The following is a 19,728-nucleotide window of genomic DNA, read 5'->3' on the forward strand; positions in this document are numbered from 1 at the left end:
TTAAACCATTCACAACAAAAACAATGTGTTTCAAAGGAAAAAAAGATCTGAACAATTTTCTATTGTTGAATTTTAGAAGAAGACAATTTTATATACTGAATATTTATAATAAGGCTTAATTTAATTTTTTATTTTTGATAATTATTTAAAAAAAGTACAAGTTGCGATTAAAAACAAAAAATGACTTTTAGTGCCTATTATGTTATTTCAAGCAAAGACTTTAATTATTGCTGTAAATTCATGTAATTAATATTACTTGTTAATTTATTATGTATCTTTTATGGAAACTTTTAATAAATACATTGTGTTCTATGTTTTAAATATTTTTTAACTTTATCACACCTTATTTATTTTAATTCCTCAATAAATTGTTTTCTTTGATGAAACAAATTTGAGTAAAAAAAATTTAAGTCTAGATCTCACCTAGACATAGCTCGTCATGGGTGTGCCACACTACCAACCGTGATGGTCTACAGCGGTTTAAGGCTTGATCAATGAGATGTTAATCTCAATGTACAACGGCTAAAGACAATCGTTTGATTGTTCTTACCGACTATGAAACGATCATTTAAACCCTTGAAAGATGTCAACTACAAACGGTAAACTCTAAAACAGTCATCAGAAGGCTTCAGAAGTTTCTAGGCATCCCACATCAGGTTTTCTTTAATTGAAAAGCTGTCGAGTAAAAAGGTGAATATTTGCAAATCAGCGTCTCACTCGGACAGTTGAACAATTACCAGGACCGTGTGTAATGTGTAGAACACTGCTTCATGTGCCATGCACACAGCCTTTTCAAATAGTCAGTCATGGTGTAAGCTGGTCCCCGTCTTAGAATAAGCAGTAGTTGTTCAATAAAAACAACAAAAAATTAGTTTAAATGTACATGTAATGTGTAAAAGGGGGCGATGCCCGGATGGGAACGATGTAATGTCCCCAACCAATCTGGGATACATAAGCAGTTGGTCAACAGGTGTCGTAGCACAGCACGTTCCTTACAAACCAGGGAAACAGCCCTGCAATAATTACACAGTGGTTCAAACAAAAAAGAATAAATAACAAGGGTATCGCAGACCCAAACCAGAGCCACGTTTTTCCACGAACCTGGGGAACCAAGACCCGAGGGGTTAAATGCCTGGGTAGACTCCTACCCCATCCTTAAAAGGTCCGGGACTTGGTTGGCTCATGTGTCCTGCATAAATCTTTTGGGCTTGTTCATGAACCCCAAGATTTTGGACCGTTTTATCTCGGGGAGTGATTGGGTGATATCCGCTCCTTCAAAGATTTCAAATCTAGACCTAGCATACCTATCACACTGCGAGGTAGTGCCTTGCCGTTTTTCTTTTATTTCGGAAAAACGGCAAAAAGGATCTGGTAGAATACCTTTATGGGGCGGGGAGGTGTCTTCTCAGTGGGCACCATGAACCTGTAAATCAAAGTTTTAAATAGTTGGACAACCAGTTAAATAACTGAAGCTTAGTTATTTAGTGCGGAAGGGTTGTCACAAGACCAAAAATATGTAGCGACATAGGATATCGTAAATCAGGGTCGCGTCATCCAAGTGCACGACACCTGTCTGCAGCATGGGGGACTCCTGTGATTTATTTTCCCTTTCACCCCTTCTACTTGTAACGTAGCTATTCGCCGGGAATTGTCGGTCAACTCTGCCTCCCCTCCTAAAGCACTGGGAGAAGATTCTGGCAACCAGTCACTGCTGGAGAGGCTTCTGTCCAAAGAGAATCTTGAAAACGTGTCGCAGCACAATTGATAAAAAAAAGGTTTTTATTTAATGTACAAAAATCTGTTGTTTGGCCTTAGGTGTTTGGTGTGACATTTATTTTTATTAAAAAGATTTTTTTTTTGTAAGTGGGTGAGTGATTACTTCCTTTAACCTTGCGACCATTTCTTATATATGTCATTACTAGGGCTGTGCTTTATATGCAATAAAAACAGACAAATATGCACATACATATGTAAAATATTTGGTAAAAAATGCAATTTAAAACTGAAAATATGCGAAAACTACCATGGGGAAAAATAAGGAAACCTCAAATTAAAGGACATAATTGTATTGTAAAGAGAAACAGTGGCAAGAGGAACATCACATTGCTAATATTAACAAAGAAAAACGCATTAAAAAAAAGTTTAATTTAAAAAATCCGTCGTCTGATCTATCGAGACCCAGATCTGTCCATTTTCGATTAAGTCTCTGATTTTTATGGAGTGTTTCATTGCAAACAAGATCCAGGTGAGATTTCCTGAGGGTGCGTTCGTGGGGGAATAGTTTTCCCTGTGTATATCTCCAAAAAAACCATTGAATTCAGGGTGGCTGAGTTTATGGATGGGTATGTTTATGTCAGCTCTAAAGCACGACAAAAATCGGTATCGAAACCGGACTTTTCAGACCCAGCTCTTGTGGCAGCTTGTGTCACAAAGGTTTGTTGAAACTTAGACTTCCTATCTTTATTTTTCTTGTGTTTTGCAGTCTTTATGTGCTGTGTTACGTGTAGCTGTTTATACAGGTTTATCACAACAAACACAGTATAAAACGTCTGTATAGCCCTTAAAAATTTCACTTGAAAACTCACGCATATACTTTTGAACAAGATCTTTCGTCTTTGCAGTGACTTTCGACATTTTAGGAGTAGTCAGTTCACAACACACGAATAATGTTTCACGATGGAAAACGCATGAGAGACTGAGTAAAACTCAGAAGCATGATGGTAGGGAAAGAAGAGAACTGAGGTTGTAATATTTCTATTAAACTATTCCAAGAGAACATTTACAGTGGTACAAACACTATTCCTTTCTCTATTTGTTCCAAGAGAAGCAAAGGCGACTGAAAGTTCGCGGAAAGCCGAGGACCAGCAACTGATCACTCGTTCATTATGTGGAAACGGAAGAATGGGAGCCCGTAGCTTCTTTTCCGGATAATTTTTCTTTTTGCCTGCTCAGAAACATTAAAATTTGACGTGCCAAAAACCGATATGCCGGATATGTAAAAAGATATTCAATTATAACCCACTTATACAAAAATATGCATTTATGGCAATATATGCACAAATGTGCAAAAAAATATAGCTTAAATTGATTCTAAATGCTTCAGAACATATACAGTTTGTTAATATTGGATGTTTTAGTTAATCAGGAAAAATATGCAAATGCATATATTTCACAGCCCTAGTCATTACTGTCAATTTATTTTGTTCATTAAAAAATTATTGATTTCTTTGTAAATTCTCTACCAATCAAAAAAAGGCAAGATCCGTGATTCCCCAAATAGTAGGGGAAGAACACAACAGATATGTACAGTAGAAAAACTGGTATAAAAAGTGATGATTTGGATATCAAAAGTCAGTCAAGATCAAAGACGAGCGGTCAGTCGATTCCAGGTCTTGATCCGGAAAAGAAGCGGCCACATTCTGTCTGGGAGTCAACAAGGGGACTCAGCCAGCGAGGACCAGCTGTTGCGATTCATCAGATCCGGTTGAGAAACTGGAAAGGTGCTGAAGACTGATCGTTTGGTCTAATTCCCTTTGTTAATACATTCTATATTAGAGTTGTGGCTGACTTGTTAGATTAATTAAGATTTTGTTGTAGCTGTGACCTTATATAATGATTTATTGAATTCTCGAACCTCAACTTCCCCTACACGAGAATAAGAAGCGAAGTGCTTACGCTGACTACTCTCTTATCGCTTAGAGAAAAGTAAACAGACATAGATTGTTCAGCCATTGTCTGCTTGCAATAGTATTGGGTGGAATTAACATCCAACATGCCAAGATAATAATCTAAAATAAAATAATGTAAATAAAATTGTAGCATGCACATGGAATTTTTTATTTATAAATAAATCACCTATGTATATACTAAATATATAAACAAAAAACATTATTGTAGTTTCTCAGTTGGCAAAAAAATTGAGTCTAAAAATTCTATCATGACTGTCAGTGTTATTTTTTTATACCAATGGTGGTATGTGTTAAAATATTTTTTGAAAACAGCATTTTGTAACCAATCCAAATAAATATTCTCCATTGAAAACTGTTTATTTTATTTTATAAACAGTAGATTCTCGTTATCCTTTACCCCTTTATTTTCAGGGTTCGAAGCACTTTCTTTTATCAGTACATCAAATCGGACACTTTCTGCTCGCATGTGCCTATTATCAATGTTATGCATAAATTTATGTACACACATTTCAGGTTTTTTCTATAAGAAAAATTCAACGTACAGAAACATAAAATTTATTACATGCAGGAAAACGTACGTCAATGAGTATGGGCCTAAAACAGATCCAGTTGTTCAGCGGAGATGGGAGTGGGAGGAATTAGTCAGGTGCCGCGGTATTTTTTGGGAAGGGTAATTACCGAAACCAGGAAAGCAGAAGAGATTGAAATTGAACAAGGAAAAAAAAATTAACGGAGTTGTTTGAACCACCAATATTCGAGATACAAAGCGAAGACCGTCACCTCATCCAATTGCGCTCGTGTAAAGGTGGCTCCAGACATGTGGAATTCACAAATTGCCGAGCGTAATCCAACTAGCGGGGACGGATGCTTGGCTTTCGCTGAGCAACAATATTCGGTGTTGTTTCCTTATCCGCTTCAAAGTGTACAAATATTTGCGAAGTAGCCAAAGTCATAGTATCCACATATTAGGGAATAACCATCAATCAATACTGATATTTATTTTTCAATAATAAACAATTCCTAACTGGTATAGATATATTAATGAAAGAATCATAGCATTATTTCTGCCAGTTTTCCAACAATAATTTGGAACGCTTCTCTTCTGATTTGCAAAAATCGGGACGTTTTTGATGGGTGAAATGGATCGAAAGTAAGATGGGGCAACGTACTCAGTGATTGATTTACGACTTGTAGCCACTACACAAAACAGCAACCACATCTGCAACAACAAAAATTTCACAATTGTCCACAATTGGCGAGTTGAGGACTTGCACAGTGGCGAATATTCACTTTTCCGCACAAACTGGCTGTTTCTCCAATTTTTTCTATTGCCTGTTCCCATTTTTCTTCTATTTTATCTTCTCCGTCTTCTTCTATGCTTGATGTGATTCATACTCATTCCCACTCTCCAGAAAGCAAGTGAAAGCGCGGATAATGAGAGTCTACTGTTTAATAAAGTAAATTTATCTGAAACTAACTACAGGAAAATGTGTTTTTTAAATTTTTTTTATATCCATTTTTAAAGGATGGGGTACGGAAGGGCGTACAAATGAATGTTTTTAAATTCAAATATATATATGTATATATTTATAAACTACAAAATTGTACACGAATGTAAAGGTACTCTCCCCTCAAATAACAGTGCAAGCAATGATCTTTAGTATCCTACCAGGTAAAGCGATTGACTTTAAAGCTACCTAGCATTCCTCAATCAATTTCAATGTATTATTTCCTTTATTAAAAAAATTAAATTAAATTAAAAAAAAAATAATTCACACATTGACTGTTTCAAAAATGTTTTAAATTCCACTGCACGATATCCCAATAACACATATCACATAATTGATGTTTTCTTGAAACTTCTTTGTCATATCACTAAAAAAAAGTTAACAAAAAAAGAAAAAAACACTATCTCGCTCGTCACGTCTACAAATTAATAAATAGTGCTACTAATAAAAAGCCGTACTGAAAATGTAAACAAAAGTGGCCTCTCTAGAGGAAATTACCTTTGGTTTGACTTAATACTATGTATATTTGTCCCAGACCGCAGGGACGTAGGAGAGCATATATCCAAACTATACAAAACAATTATTTTCAATTATACACACAAAAAAGAAAAAAAAAAAAGAAATAGTTTTCAAATAAAAATAGGCACCGTAGAGATGCCTATTTTGTCTATACCATATAAAATTATGTAAAAATTGACAACAACATAAGTGAACAATGATGGAAATAATATGCAACTGTGAGACCATTAATATATACAGAATGTGTCTTAGCTAAATGTACTATAAACGTGAAAGACACAGAATTCTAAGCAAATAAATATCCCTGAATGTACAACGAAACCCTAAAAACGTTCCCCAAATAACTATTTGACTTTCTCGGCCTCTCTCAGAACTTCGTATTAAGTGGTACAGCCGTAGGTTGGGCTCATTTCTTCGCAGGAGTCCCTCTTTGCGTTAGGCCTTCGAACCTTTTAAATGTATAATTAATGAACACCCAATCTTTGTAAATGACTTCGCCATCTTGAGGCACTGGGGCTGATGCTATAAAAAGAAAAAAAATCCAGTTAATATTTTGTAAATAGTTTTTCGGAGTAGAATTTTTTACTTACGTATTTCAAGTTTGACATCGGGGAAGTCGTCAAAGTTACTAGTGTCATCGATAGATTTAACGTCGACTGGTATGGCGGCTGGACGGTCTCTCATATGGTCCCAGTCGACCCCTCTGAAGAATGGGACCAGTCGTAGCTCGTCGACGCCTCTAGACGAGCCGAGCCTAGACTCCGATTCGGCGCAGAACCTCATCACGGTATCCTTCGCCTCCTCCGATATGGGCACTTCAGGCGGGAAAGTCAGAGTCTCCCTCCATGCCATAACCTTCCTGTAAGTTTCCTGCGGGTTCTCCGAACAGAATGGTGGGTAGCCTGAGCAAATAGCATACATTACAAAAAAAATCCAATACCATTATTAAAAAAAAAAAAATTACCTATAAGCATTTCATACATGATGACTCCCAGGCTCCACCAATCACAAGATGTACCATATCCGGTCTGGAGAAAAACTTCCGGTGCGATGTAATCAGGTGTGCCAACTGTACTGTAAGCCAAAGCTCTTCGGTTTTTCTTCCAGGATTCCGCTCGCCTTTTTGAATCCATCGGATTGGAAGCTGTCCAAGTTTTAACTAAATAATTTCCATCTCAAGTTTTATTAAAAAACCAAAACAAAAGGAAAAAAAGCAATACACAACAAATACACAGGCAAAAAACCAGACACTTGCATTTTTAATTAAAGTTTTACGTGGAGAAAGTCTCGCTTTGGCCAACAATGGACATAGCCCCCATTACATAGCAATTCTTGGGTGTCACGCTACCTACTGTAAGCCGGCCCCCGTCTTACCGATAAGTTAAATTGTAAAATAAGAACAAAATAGGTAAACGAGGAAAAGGGACAGGGGTTGTGCTTTGAAGGGGCAACCGCCCAGACGGGAACGGCGTGACACATCTGGCAAATGTAGCTTGGAAATGGTTACCCAGGTAGACATTTAGGTAAGAACGGGGGACATCGTAAATTGGGAATATGTCAACCCTGTGGTAGACCGCATCTTTGCCGGCCCAGCCGTGGCGTGAGAACTCCCCTGACTTTTGAGTTTCCTTTCCACCTCTACTCCGAGAGAGACCCGGTATAAAAGGGATGACTGGAAAATCAAAAGTCAGTCAAGATCCGAGACTCACCCCCCAGCCAGTCGAAATCAGAGACTCACCCCACCAGTCAACATCAGAGACTCATCCCAGGCAGTCAAGACCAAGGACCGGGAGAGAAGCAGCCACACTCCGTCTGGGATTCAACAAGAGGACTCAGCCAGCCAGAGCCAGCGAGGACCAGCCGTTGCGACCAATCGAGCCAAGTCAGAGGTCGAGAGAAGAGATGCTGTGGACACTGATCTGGGTAAGTCCTTTTGTTGATAGACTCATCCTAGATTTAGAGTTGTGGCTGACTTGGAGATTAATTAATTAGCAATTAGGGTACTGTTAAGAGAAGGACTTGTGTACAATAAATGTTACTGAATACTGTCTCTGGTTTATTGAATTCTGGAACCTTACCTTCCCCTACACAAGAATAAGTAGCGACGCGCTTACGCCGACTAATCTCTAGTCGCTTAGAGAAAAGCAAGCGAATATTGAGAGATAATTCGGCTGCCGCGCCGTCGTCCGCTTACACTACCATTAACGATGATCTGCATTGCTTTAGGGTAACTGAGAGTCTCAACCAAAGAGAAGGTAGTAGCAATTATGGAAATCATTTTAATGTTCTTACGACACTACAGAACTCTTAATTAAACACTTCAAATGATCTGTAATGTAAGGCTGAGCTCTAAAACAGTCATTTAAAGACTGTGAGAATAGCCTAGTCACTAGACGTCGTCTGGCATCAGATTCTCTACTACTGGTGAGGCATCAAGCACAAAGACAACTAATTTGCAAATTAAGATATCTCTTGAACATCAGAACAGAGGCATGGGTGTGGTCTTCACAGGTGAGTACTGATTTTGGTTTGTGATAATCAGATGACCAGGACCATCATATGTGTTGGAGCCTTTTCAAAGACAGTTATGATTTGGGGTGGAATCAACCTTGCCCGCACCAAACGTATTGTCATTATGGATCTTTGACTGCACTCTTATTACCATGTCATGTGGTCCCATGTACTTACATGGGGAAAGTTCTTCTGAAAGCTGTGTCCCATTTGCTCCATTTATTGGGGACAACTCGGTGTTAATGCATGATAATGCTTGACTGCATGTAGCTCGAGTTGTCTCCCAATACTTGAAGGATTCCTGACATGGCTCCCTTAGAACATTTATGGGACATGGTAAAAATAAGGGTTAGGCATCGTTCGCTGCCTCCAACAAGTGTTGAATAGCTTCAAACTGCTCTTGTTGAAGAATAGGATTCTGTTTTACAAGACAAAATCTGATCGCTTATTTACTGAAGCCTTAGACGAGGCCAGAGGAAGGAATTTGCATGTGAAGAGCATAACTAGGTAATAAATTGTTAAAAGGGCATGTGAGGTATGAATAATCTGGTGGGAGCCGTTCACCCAAGGATGGAAATCACTTGGCAATCTTTTACTGATGTTAGGCAACTAAGTTGTCAAGTGGCTAACAGCTTCAGTCTCTGATGAGAATTAGTGGGTAATGTTGAGAATCACAATTCACGGCTTAAGGAGTTTAAGCGATTGGGTAATTGAAAATGAAATTTTTTGTTATGAAATTGGGCAAGATCGGATATGAATGGGATTAACTATTGTTCGCAGAATTTTAGAATGTAGGGTTGTAGTCTGTTAAGATTGGAACGCTTAGCGGTTAAATCTGTTTGTCCATAGTGGGCCAGCAGGGCAGTATTTAGTCTTTTGATACTGTAAATTTGGATCGCTTGTCAAGTAGTATTTTAAGCAGTCTGAATCTTGTATTTAAATTTTTATGTTTGAGTCTCGAATAGGGATTCCACGTTAGTACTTTCTGAAGGTACAGTCCAAGGTATCGGACATGGTTCGCAACAGGGATGGGAAGATTATCAAAATATAAAGGGTGTTTTTTTGGTAATGAGTGAAAACAATGTGTTTAGATTTAGTTTCATTAATCTTGATTTTCCATTGGTGGAGCCAGTATTCGAGTGTGTTAAGTGATTGTTGTAACAGGTCCTTTATCGAAGGTGAGTGTAAATTGTGAAGAGGAGGGGTTCGAGAATGCTCCCCTGTGGAACACCAGCGGAGGAGAAAGAAGTGTTTTGGACAGTTTGGATGTGACGGTCTGTAAGGTGTGATTTTAGTATTCAGGAATATCAAATTATACAATATGAGCAGCTGGTAGGATGCCCTTGTCTTCTTGCAGTTGGAAGGTATGGTAGTTAGTATTATGTTTTTTTAAGGTATTCGATTACACTTCTGTTTCCGAATTAATTACATTATCAGTAATGTTAGCTTTGGTGGTGAATGGGTTTTCCCCCACAAGTCATGAAAGTGTACAATTAAATACTTTTGATTGAAATTCATGAATTTCTGAACTCATTATATAACTATAAAAAAAATGTTTGAAATAATAAAATACAAGCGTCTAATTTTTGTCTGACTAGGGGCCGACCAGGTTGATGGGCCAGAGATTATGCCAAATTTTTTTGGTGATTCTACACTATTCTCCCTAACCATCCCTAACCATTCTACACTCCAAAATATCGGACATGTATCTGTCACTTCCTGTGAATAGGTCCTGGTTTCATAAAATAATTTTTTGAAAGTTGAAATTTTCCATTTTTTAATATTTTCATTTCATCATTCTACTATGTGAATATATCATTTTACAGCTTTTTTTATGTAGCTTGTAATAAAAATATAGTAAAGTTATCAAAGTTTATCAATAACCAAAGATTCACTAGTTTCGTGGTCCGCTTGACCAATTAATATATTACAATTAATTAAGGTTTTTAGTTGAGATAAAAAAGTCAGCGTGACGAGCGGGATTCGAACCCACGATCTTCGGCAAGATACGCCATGCTTTACCACTTGAGCTATCATGACCTCGATCCACTCAGACACCAACTTCCCATCTCAACCCCACCTTTTGAATTTTCCTTCCTTTTTGCCATTTTTCATATGTCATGTAATCTATTTGATTCTCAGCGACAAAGAAATGGCTACAGAGAGCTTTAGTGAAGGTATACTTCATTTTAAACGTATTCAATTCACTAGTTTCGTGGTCTGCTAGACCAAGACATTTGAAAAATGGCAAAAAGGAGGGAAAATTCAAAAGGTGGGGTTGAGATAGGAAGTTGGTGTCCGAATGGATCGAGGTCACGATAGCTCAAGTGGTAGAGCAGTGGCATATCAAACCGAAGATCTTGGGTTCGAATCCCGCTCGTGCCTTTAAATGTTTTATCTCAACTAAAAACCTTAATTAATTATTGTAATAACCAAAGAATTTTTCAAGCGAACTAGGTCATAATTTTTTTTCTCTTGAAACTAATATGAAATTTTATTTTAGCACTGTAGAAACCCATAAAATTTTTCCAATTTTTAAGAATACATTCTCGGAATATATTATTGAAACAGTTTTAATTAATAAGTCTAAAAGGATTTTAACATCAAAATACCATTTGAAAGAAGATAAACGTAGCTTTTTAATGATGTATGTACCATAAAAATATATAAAAGATTTCTATAAGAAAATACATAAAATAAAAAAAAATATTTCTGCCAGGAATTAACCTCTTTTTAATGGAAATAATGGTCCAATTTTAATGTTTGATAAAGTTATAAAATGCACCTGACAATTACTTTAAAATGAATTAAAGTTATAAAATGCACCTGACAATTACTTTAAAATGAATTATCAACCGTGAAAATTGCTATCCTTGGTTTTGAGAAAAATCATGTTAGAGCCTTGCACTCAGAATGTCAGGCACGCAGCAGGTTGTCGAAATTATCAGACAAAAATTAATTTACACCTATTTCCACAAAAGTCAGTATCTAATGGTTTTATAAGTTATTATCAAATCCATGTTTTGACCATTTTCTGACCTACTTCACTTACAGAATGTTTGTTAAAATATGATGATATTTTTATGAACTAGTTTACTTGAAATATATTTGGTTTTTAGAAATTTTTGATAGCTGGTGTGATATTTTGGAGCGTAAAATCGCTGAAAAGTATTTGGTCCTAATCAGTGACACACCAACCTGGTCGTCCCCTTGAGAGTGTATAAAACACAGTTCTATCTCTAACAAATAAAAATAAATAGTAAAATCATAAAGAAATCAAGTTACTAAACTGTTTAAGGTAAAAGAGTATGCCATAAAAAAAAAAAAAAAAAAAAAAAAAAAAAAAAAAAAAAAAAAAAAAAAAATCATGCATTATATGGTTTATTATTACTTCATAAATTTAAGTAGTCACTAGGTTTGTTCCATCACACAATCACAAACCGGTTGCAAGGAAATCGTGATTTATGACCGCACAGGCCTGAACGTGGAATGATGACAGATTTTCATCTCTGATAGAACGCTTTTTTCCAACCTCGGACTCTGACAGTTTAGGTGGATCAAAACGTTTGAAATTGATAGCGGACTTTTTGTTGAACTATTTGTTCATTGTGTCTATTATGTTGTAATGGATACAAATTTGGTAAACCTGAGAGATTCTGCCTCTTCGGAATCCAGCATTGAAAATTTGGAAAATTATTAAAAAAGATATTGACTGTTCCTCCCATCTAGAATTACGGCAAATAATGCAAGTTTATGGTCAGAAAATAAAAACAATTAAATAAATGATGTTAAACATTTTTTATTAATTAAAATACCCTCCATCACTCTCAGTACACTTCTCCCAAAGTGATGTTAACTTCTCTGCGCCCTATGAATAGAATTTTGTGTCTTTATTTTGTAAATGCATTTTCTAATGACTGTTGTTCAATAATTTTTTTATGATGTAAAATATTGTCCAGGTGTCTGAAAAAAATGGTAGTCAGTAGGCAAGAGATCTGGAGAATAGGGAGGGTGAGGCAGAACCAAGATCCAACAGGTTTCTTGCTGGAGGCTTTGGAAAATGTGGTGCTGCTTCTCCTCTGAGCCACCATCCAGAAAAAGATCATTTCTGTTTCAGCAAAGAAGTGTTGTTCAAACTTCATAACGATGATTTTTTTTTTGCAGTTGTTTAACACATGAGGAGCCCAACTTTTGAGCTTTTTTCACCTTTCCAATTGCCTTAATATGTTCAGCAATAGTCCAATGATTGAAAGATTTTCTGCACGTTCTTGAAGAGTTGTTCAGGGATTTTCTTCAGCCAAAGCTTGCAGAACATCATCAACATCTAGGGAAGAAATCCTTCCAAAAAAGTTCCTTCCATAAATTTTTTAAACCATCTCTAAACAGTACTCTCCTTCTCACTGTCATCGCACCAGACTTCATTAACGTCTCTGGCCATTTGGGCACTGTTCCGACCGAGTTTAAAAAACATAAAATGATATTATGTGAAAATCACCTGTTGACATCTTAGTACAGACTGAATTATTCTCAAATAACGAAATGCTACTAAGGTAAGTGAACATTTTTGTTTGTAAGAGGATTAAAAAGTGTTGACTTTCGTACAAAAGAATAATCCATCTGAAAATTGTTTATTATATCGAGGGGTAATTGAAAGAAAATATGAAAACCTGCATTATTATTCCGTACAGCCCGACAGTAAAATCCTCGGACTCTTTTGACAGTCCAAAAACATTCACAAACATGGTCTGAAAACTGAAATGGTTGACTGACAGTTTGAGTTTGGGTTTGGATGCGCGATGGAACAAAACTAACATAAATAAGCAGAGTTGAAAAAAAAAAAAAAAAATCATGCAAAATTAAAAAAAAAAAGTAATCTTATTAATTTGGCAATTTATTGAATAAAACTTATTTAAAATACAATCCATGCTTTTAAATCAAAATAAAGCAAAATTACTCACTAAAATCTGAAGGTTTGGCTTGACTGAGATCTCTATAAAAGTCTGTTCTGTGTGATTTCTTAAGCCCTGTACACAGGCCGAAGTCAGAGAGCTTGATATGTCCTCGAGCATCCAAAAGGAGGTTATCAGGTTTGATATCCCTAAAGAAAATTAAAAAATTAATGAAAACATATACATTTAGATAAGTGAAATGAATTACCTATGAATAAATCCTAATTTATGAATTGAGTCTATTGCAAGAGCAGTTTCAGCGATGTAGAACTGAGTGCACTCTTCCGAAAGCGTGTCCTTTTTCATAAGGAGTGTCATCATATCGCCCCCAGGTAGGAATTCCATGATGAGGTAGAGGTTAATCGGATCTTGGAAACTGTAGTACATCTTGACAACCCATTGGTGATCGGCTTCGACAAGGACGTCCCTCTCCGCTCGTACGTGTGCCACCTGCTCCTTCTCAAGCATGTCCGCCTTCCTTAGAATCTTCATAGCGTATACATGACCAGTGTCTTTTTTCTGTACAAGTCGAACCTGGAAATTTAAATTTAAAATTAAATACAATGAAATATTGACTTGTTTGAAAAATTTTTAAATTTACCTCTCCAAAAGCTCCTCTTCCGATGACTTTGAGAGGCTCAAAATCTTCGACACCGAGCCGAGATCTTTTAAGTCGTAAAAATTCCGTCTCTTTTTGGGCATGCTGGTTTCTTTTTTCTTGTTTCTGAATTTCAGATAAGCCCTCTTCTTTCAACGACTCTTCCAACTTTGCCAGTCTGAAAAATTCAACAATTATTACAAAATCAATACTACTTTAAACACATTTTAAATTTATATTTTAACACTGATTGTTAAAACAAAAATAATTAAGTACTATTAAAGTTTATTCACTAATCACCATGCAATTTAATTATTTTTCTGATTTTCGTTTTCTTCAATTAAATGTTCTGGCGGGTGTTAATTTTTAGCCTACCTTTGCTTCCTCTCCATGTGCTGATTCGTCAGATTGCTGTAATAATTTTCCAGAGTCACCTTTGCCTTTGTCACCTTGTCGAGGGTGTGGCCGCTGAACCTCACCGCCCCGCTCTCAGCCGCTGCGCTCGCCATCTCAAACAGACCTAACAAAAACAAAGGAAAAAACATTAAAAACAGAAATGGAAGTTCACAATGTTCACATGCACATATAATTTATAGCATACTCTATTAAATGTTAACCCTAAATAAAATTACCGATTAAACTGGATAAATGAATTTATTAAAAAAGACATTAGCTATTGAAATGAAACAAGAAATTTAAATTAAAAAATCCAAAATCATTAATAAAATTTTAAAAAAATCGATACACTACAGATTATCTTATGCTGACGAGTGAAAGGAAAGACTGACTTCAAATCTACTGTGCCTTTACACAAGTCAACATTTTATCTTGAAGTTATCTATAGATCACCCAAAAGAAATAAATAGGATAATAAAGAGATTAAAAATCAATGTAGCTATAATTTTTAGACGAGTAATAAAATTGGTGGTTTTTTTATTTAGACAAATCTATTAATAGCATTATTGTTTATAGAAGAGTCTAACGTGTAACTGTTCATGTGGGGGTCACTCTAGATAATTTTTTCATATTATCCATAATTAAAAAGTCATGGGCTAATGCAGGTATTCGAATCAAGAACCACACTCTAACCACTGGCCGCTGTGGTCTGTGTCCGATCTAATACTAGCAATAAATGCCTTTTCTTGTTCAAAATGTCAATCTACTCAAGAAGTTAACAAGCTACGGCTTCAAATTTAAGTGTGTGCCATCCACTGACATTCAATTTTATTCTATGACAACTTGGAACTCAGCAAGTTACTTAGTTAAGAATAGGACATATTGTCTCATAACTCTTAAAAGTATTAACAATTCTGATTTTAAAAAATAAAAGGGAGAGAGAAGTTTGCATATTTTCTCTATTTTCGAGGAAAGCAAATCCATGCATCAACTTAAAATATTCCTGACCATAAACCTAACCCTACCTAATTTTACCTAACCTAACCCTGACTGAAACCAACCCATCACTACTCTATAACACAGAATGATCACACACAAAAGTGTTTAAAATTTAAAAAAAAAAAGAGAGAGAGTGAGAGAGAGTGTGTGAGTGAGTGTATGTTAGTGAGTAAGAGTGAGTGAGAGAGCGTGTGAGTGTATGTTAGTGAGTAAGAGTGAGAGTGAGAGAGAGAGAGAGAGAGTGTGAGTAAGTGTATGTTAGTGAGTGAGAGAGTGTGGGTGAGAGCGTGTGAGTGAGTGTATGATAGTGAGTGAGGGAGGNAGAGGGAGGGAGGGAGAGAGAGAGAGAGAGGGAGAGGGAGAGAACAGACATACCAGCACAAAGACAGAGGACCAGATAAACTCATGCTTTGCACTCGTATCTTTTCTCTGCTTTATGTTAAAAAATCATAACCCTACTTAATTTTACATAACCTAACCATAACTGAAACCAACCAAAGCACACTCCTCTATAACACAACAATCTAACATGTAAAAAAGAATATGTCAAAAAAAGAAAAAATAAGAGGAAAAAAACAGAGAGAACATACAGACAAGCTCATGGTTCGCACTCCCATATTTTCAGAGTTTCATCGAAAAATATTGAATCATGTAACCAAACCTAACCAAAATCTTTTAAGGTAACCCTGTCTAGTCCTAAGCCTAACCCGTCCCTAACCATCACCCTATCTAACCATACCATCCCTAACATAATCCAACCAATGAGCACTCCTGAGTAACACAAAATAAATTATGCTAAAATAGTAACTAAAATTTGTTACACTGTCGAAAGGAAATCTTTTAAGGAGAAAGTGTTTTGTCTTACATTAACGACTTGTGGCTTGATCATGTCTGATCCTTGTACACCTAATTTTGCTCTTGCACAACTAGTACAAATGAAAAATAATCAGGTTCAACACTAGACAGAACTACATTAAACTTGCAACTTTTTTGTTTAAATTTGGTATAAGTGGGGTTTACTATGTCAGGACTATTTCAAATAAAGAAAATTACTGCAGTCATAATTGTATACCCGAAATAAGTTAGATCCTTTAACAATTCAGAAATATCAAACTTGAAAGATCAGGATTGGATTGTAAATGTATTTTTGTATGGATGGTATGATAATCTTTTCTTTTCATTTGAAGGGAATTAGAAAAAATCATTTACCTAGTGAATGAATATATTTATGTACTTGCAATTTTAACACTTACGCTTCATTGGTTTAATGCCCTTTACTCAGCCAGGTGTTTACTGTTTTACAACATTGAAGAAAATAAACTGAGTTTCGAGAAAGGGTTGAATATGTGCAGAATTGACGCTTTATTTTTTTACTGACTATGCTTGCAGAAAGATGTATCGTACAGGCATTCTTTGGTACGGTGAATCACTTAGTAAAAACGGGGTCAACGGAACGATTTTGCCGTTTTCTCATACAAATTGGAATTTCCGAATCTAATTCTCTTCTACGAGAGGGAAAACCCCCGAGACCAGATTATAAATTGTAATTTAAAGATTATCCATTTCAAGGCGAAAGATGCTTTTTCTTCCGATTTTCAAATGCCCTTTCTAATACTGCTGTTATTTTAAGCAATCATTACGTCAATTCTGATACTCTTTTTCCAGTAGGGTTTTTATCCAACCTTCGCCTACTGAAGCAGAAAAGACGAAACGAGTTTGCCCAAGGACAAACGGCGAGAGTATGCGGACCCTTCGGTAATGAGCAATCGGGTCGAAGTTTATTATCCCGTTCGCCGTAATTTCCCATTAATTTGCTATTTACCTAGACAAAAACAAACCTTGAAAGGGTGTCATAAAACCCACGATTGTCTACCTGACAATGCTCTATTAGCATTTTTGACGAATTGAAAATAACAAAGTTAATCCAAGACTGAAAATAGGGCATCTCTGAACAACCCACAAGGGGCTAAGGAGTACACAACATTCCCAGGCTGTCTTAGACACAGCCGGTTTTATTACAAGAGAATAACATTATTGGCCTACTACGTCCGAAGTCAAATTGCCAAAAAAAATATGAAAATTACCATAAAGATTCATTCCATATTGGGTTGTTTATGATGTTTATTTGCTATATGCAGTAAGGTGAACTCAATCGGAGAAAACAAATAAAAAAATATCTCCGTCAGCAAAACGTGAGTTTCACCCCCTTTTTTTCTAAATAATAAACATTAGTAACAAATACACAACTATTTGTTTTAATAATTTATTATTATATGTTAGTATTAAATTAAATTTATTTAAATTATCACTATTTACTGAAATATTTTGTGTTATACAAGGTAGTTTATGAATTATTCCAAAAATTTTTAAAATAGATGTGATTCTAGGCTGGTTTCTGGCTGGATCTCTCCGTAAAGAGCCAAGGAATATAACCCTTCAATTACGCAGGACACATCGGCATTTTTTTCTCTACGCTGGTCTAAAAGTAAATTAAAATTTATTCTTAGTAGTGAGAGTATGATCCTTCTTGTTCGATGGATCGCAATCGACCGTGCTCTTGATAGGCGAGACAGCCAATGACTGTACCTCTCGTCCTTATTTACCTACCATTCGCTCTAATAAATACATTCACTCTCAAAAACCCAAAACCAATATTTACTGTAGAACAGCCCTGTTTCCTTCAGAAATCGGAATAGAAGATTGACCTTAATTACCTAACATTCTCTCTAATAAATACATTCATTCTCAAAAAACCCAAAACCAATATTACTATAGAACAGTCCTGTTTCCTTAAAAAATCGGAAAAGAAAACTGACTAGCTGAACGAACAAGCACAATTCTCATATCGGTTGGTTCTACACGCTCTCCATAAAGAGCCAAGGAATAAAACCCTTCAATTAAGGAGGACACAAGGGCATTTTTTCTATATGCTCACCTAAAAGTAAATTAAGATTTATTCTTAGTAGGTTGAGTATGATCCTGCTTGTTCGATGGATCGCTATCGACCGTGCTCTTGATAGGAGAGACAGCCAATGACTGTACCTCTCGTCCTTATTACTACCATTCTCTCTAATAAATACATTCACTCTCAAAAACCCAAAACCAATATTTACTATAGACAGCCCTGTTTCCTTCAAAAATAGGAACAGAAGATTGACTAGCTGCACGAACAAGCACAATTCCCATACCGGTTGGTTCTACACGCTCTCCATAAGGAGCCAAGTAATAAAACCTCAATTAAGTAGAACACATCGGCATTTTTTCTATATGCTGTTCTAAAAGTAAGTTAAGGTGTATTCTTAGTAGTGTGAGTATGATCCTTCTCGTTCGATGGACCGCTATCGACCGTCGTATAATCTTTAGCGTCAGAAGGCAAGTTTTATAAAGTAAATAATCAATTAAAAACTAACAATTAGTTGTTCAGATTAGCACACGGGAAAAGATTTACAGCTCGAACAACAAGCTCATTACGTTATTTTGGAACAGGAAGCCCAGAGGACGTGAAAGCGGCCGGGAAATGAGTCTGAAAGGAACGAAATTACCCGAGATCCGGCGTCATCCCGACCCTCTGACACTACTTTCACGTTAATAGCATCAAAACAATGCGACGACCCACGAGACTTACACCGGCTTTATCTTATCAGCCTTTTATTTCTAAAACGTGTTTTTACAAGTTGTGCCTTATCTTTAATGGCCTACTGAGTCGAACGAAAGCTGGGTCGAGACATTAATGCTAATCGTCATGATTGAAAGGGATCAATCATCGAGGATAATGACGGCTGCTGATAAGTGATAAATGATAAGCAATCTCAATAGGTAAAGCTTTCAAAATGTTTTCACCAATAAACACAAACGCTTTGGACTCGGTCTAATCTATCAATACATCCAAACAGCGTGAAATTGACCTTATGTATTGTTTTTATTGACATATATTTAACTATGTTTATTCGTTACGCGATGAAACAATCAATCGTGACGCTAACAACAAAGATTAAATTATTTTAGCGGTTAAATGGAATTTTTTGCGTTCTTAATGAAAATGTACAATAAAAAGGAGATTGAAGACGCGTCGTAAAACGGATTAACTATCCAGGGATGCTAAGGGAAATTTGCAATCACGTAACGATCGATTAACAGGGATTTAACAAGATCTCTTCGCCTCCAGGGGGTTTCAGATAGTAACAAGCCGCTAAGAAATTTTCTCATTTCGCCATATTCAGTGTTGTATCTGCGTGATTTATAGTAATCAAGTCTCCTTTATATAGGTGGCCACATACTACAGACTATACAGAGAAATCTCACAAATTGAAAGTGTTATGAAAGCTTATCCGTAAGTTGTTTTCTGAGTTATTTGTGATAATTGATAAATTACGATTTATTTTGTTTAATGCCAAAAAATTCCAGCCAACTATGTTAAAGTTATGTAATGTTAACTTGCTTACAGGTTAAGCAGTATTAAGCTGAAATAAGCCGATTCGAAAGAAACCCGATCCAAGATTGGAGTATCACAAGGTAGTGTATTAGGTCCTCCTCTATATCTGCTCCTCATTCCATGAGCG

At 36.2% G+C, this 19,728-nt stretch overlaps 1 protein-coding gene and 1 long non-coding RNA gene across 12 annotated transcripts in view; one reads left to right on the top strand and one right to left on the bottom strand.

The window, feature by feature from the left end:
* Nucleotides 1-3,172: 3,172 nt before the first annotated feature.
* Nucleotides 3,173-5,892, top strand: LOC112126320. Of its 2 annotated transcripts, none has more exons than XR_002909897.1 (2): nucleotides 3,173-3,500; nucleotides 3,586-5,892. It is a non-coding gene; the product is annotated as an uncharacterized LOC112126320 (long non-coding RNA). The 2 variants fall into 2 exon arrangements; XR_002909898.1 differs by having other exon boundaries at nucleotides 3,598-5,892.
* Nucleotides 5,254-19,728, bottom strand: part of LOC106673756 (serine/threonine-protein kinase tricorner) — a 212,852-nt gene continuing 198,377 nt past the window's right edge. For 8 of the 10 annotated variants that reach the window (XM_014405972.2, XM_014405970.2, XM_014405978.2 and 5 more), the window contains 7 exons: nucleotides 14,150-14,294; nucleotides 13,778-13,952; nucleotides 13,385-13,710; nucleotides 13,186-13,325; nucleotides 6,681-6,875; nucleotides 6,307-6,618; nucleotides 5,254-6,238 (listed from right to left, as the gene is read on the bottom strand). In XM_014405972.2, the coding sequence (XP_014261458.1) occupies nucleotides 6,123-6,238; nucleotides 6,307-6,618; nucleotides 6,681-6,875; nucleotides 13,186-13,325; nucleotides 13,385-13,710; nucleotides 13,778-13,952; nucleotides 14,150-14,294 (1,409 nt within the window). In that variant the 3' untranslated portion in view covers nucleotides 5,254-6,122. Of the gene's footprint in view, nucleotides 6,239-6,306; nucleotides 6,619-6,680; nucleotides 6,876-13,185; nucleotides 13,326-13,384; nucleotides 13,711-13,777; nucleotides 13,953-14,149; nucleotides 14,295-16,422; nucleotides 16,481-19,728 lie in introns of those variants that run through there. The other 2 variants (XM_014405976.2, XM_024225175.1) reach the window with 2 other exon arrangements.

Source organism: Cimex lectularius, unplaced genomic scaffold (genome assembly GCF_000648675.2).
Source record: "Cimex lectularius strain Harlan isolate CLEC.00 unplaced genomic scaffold, Clec_2.1 scaffold15, whole genome shotgun sequence".
Lineage (NCBI taxonomy): Eukaryota > Metazoa > Arthropoda > Insecta > Hemiptera > Cimicidae > Cimex > Cimex lectularius.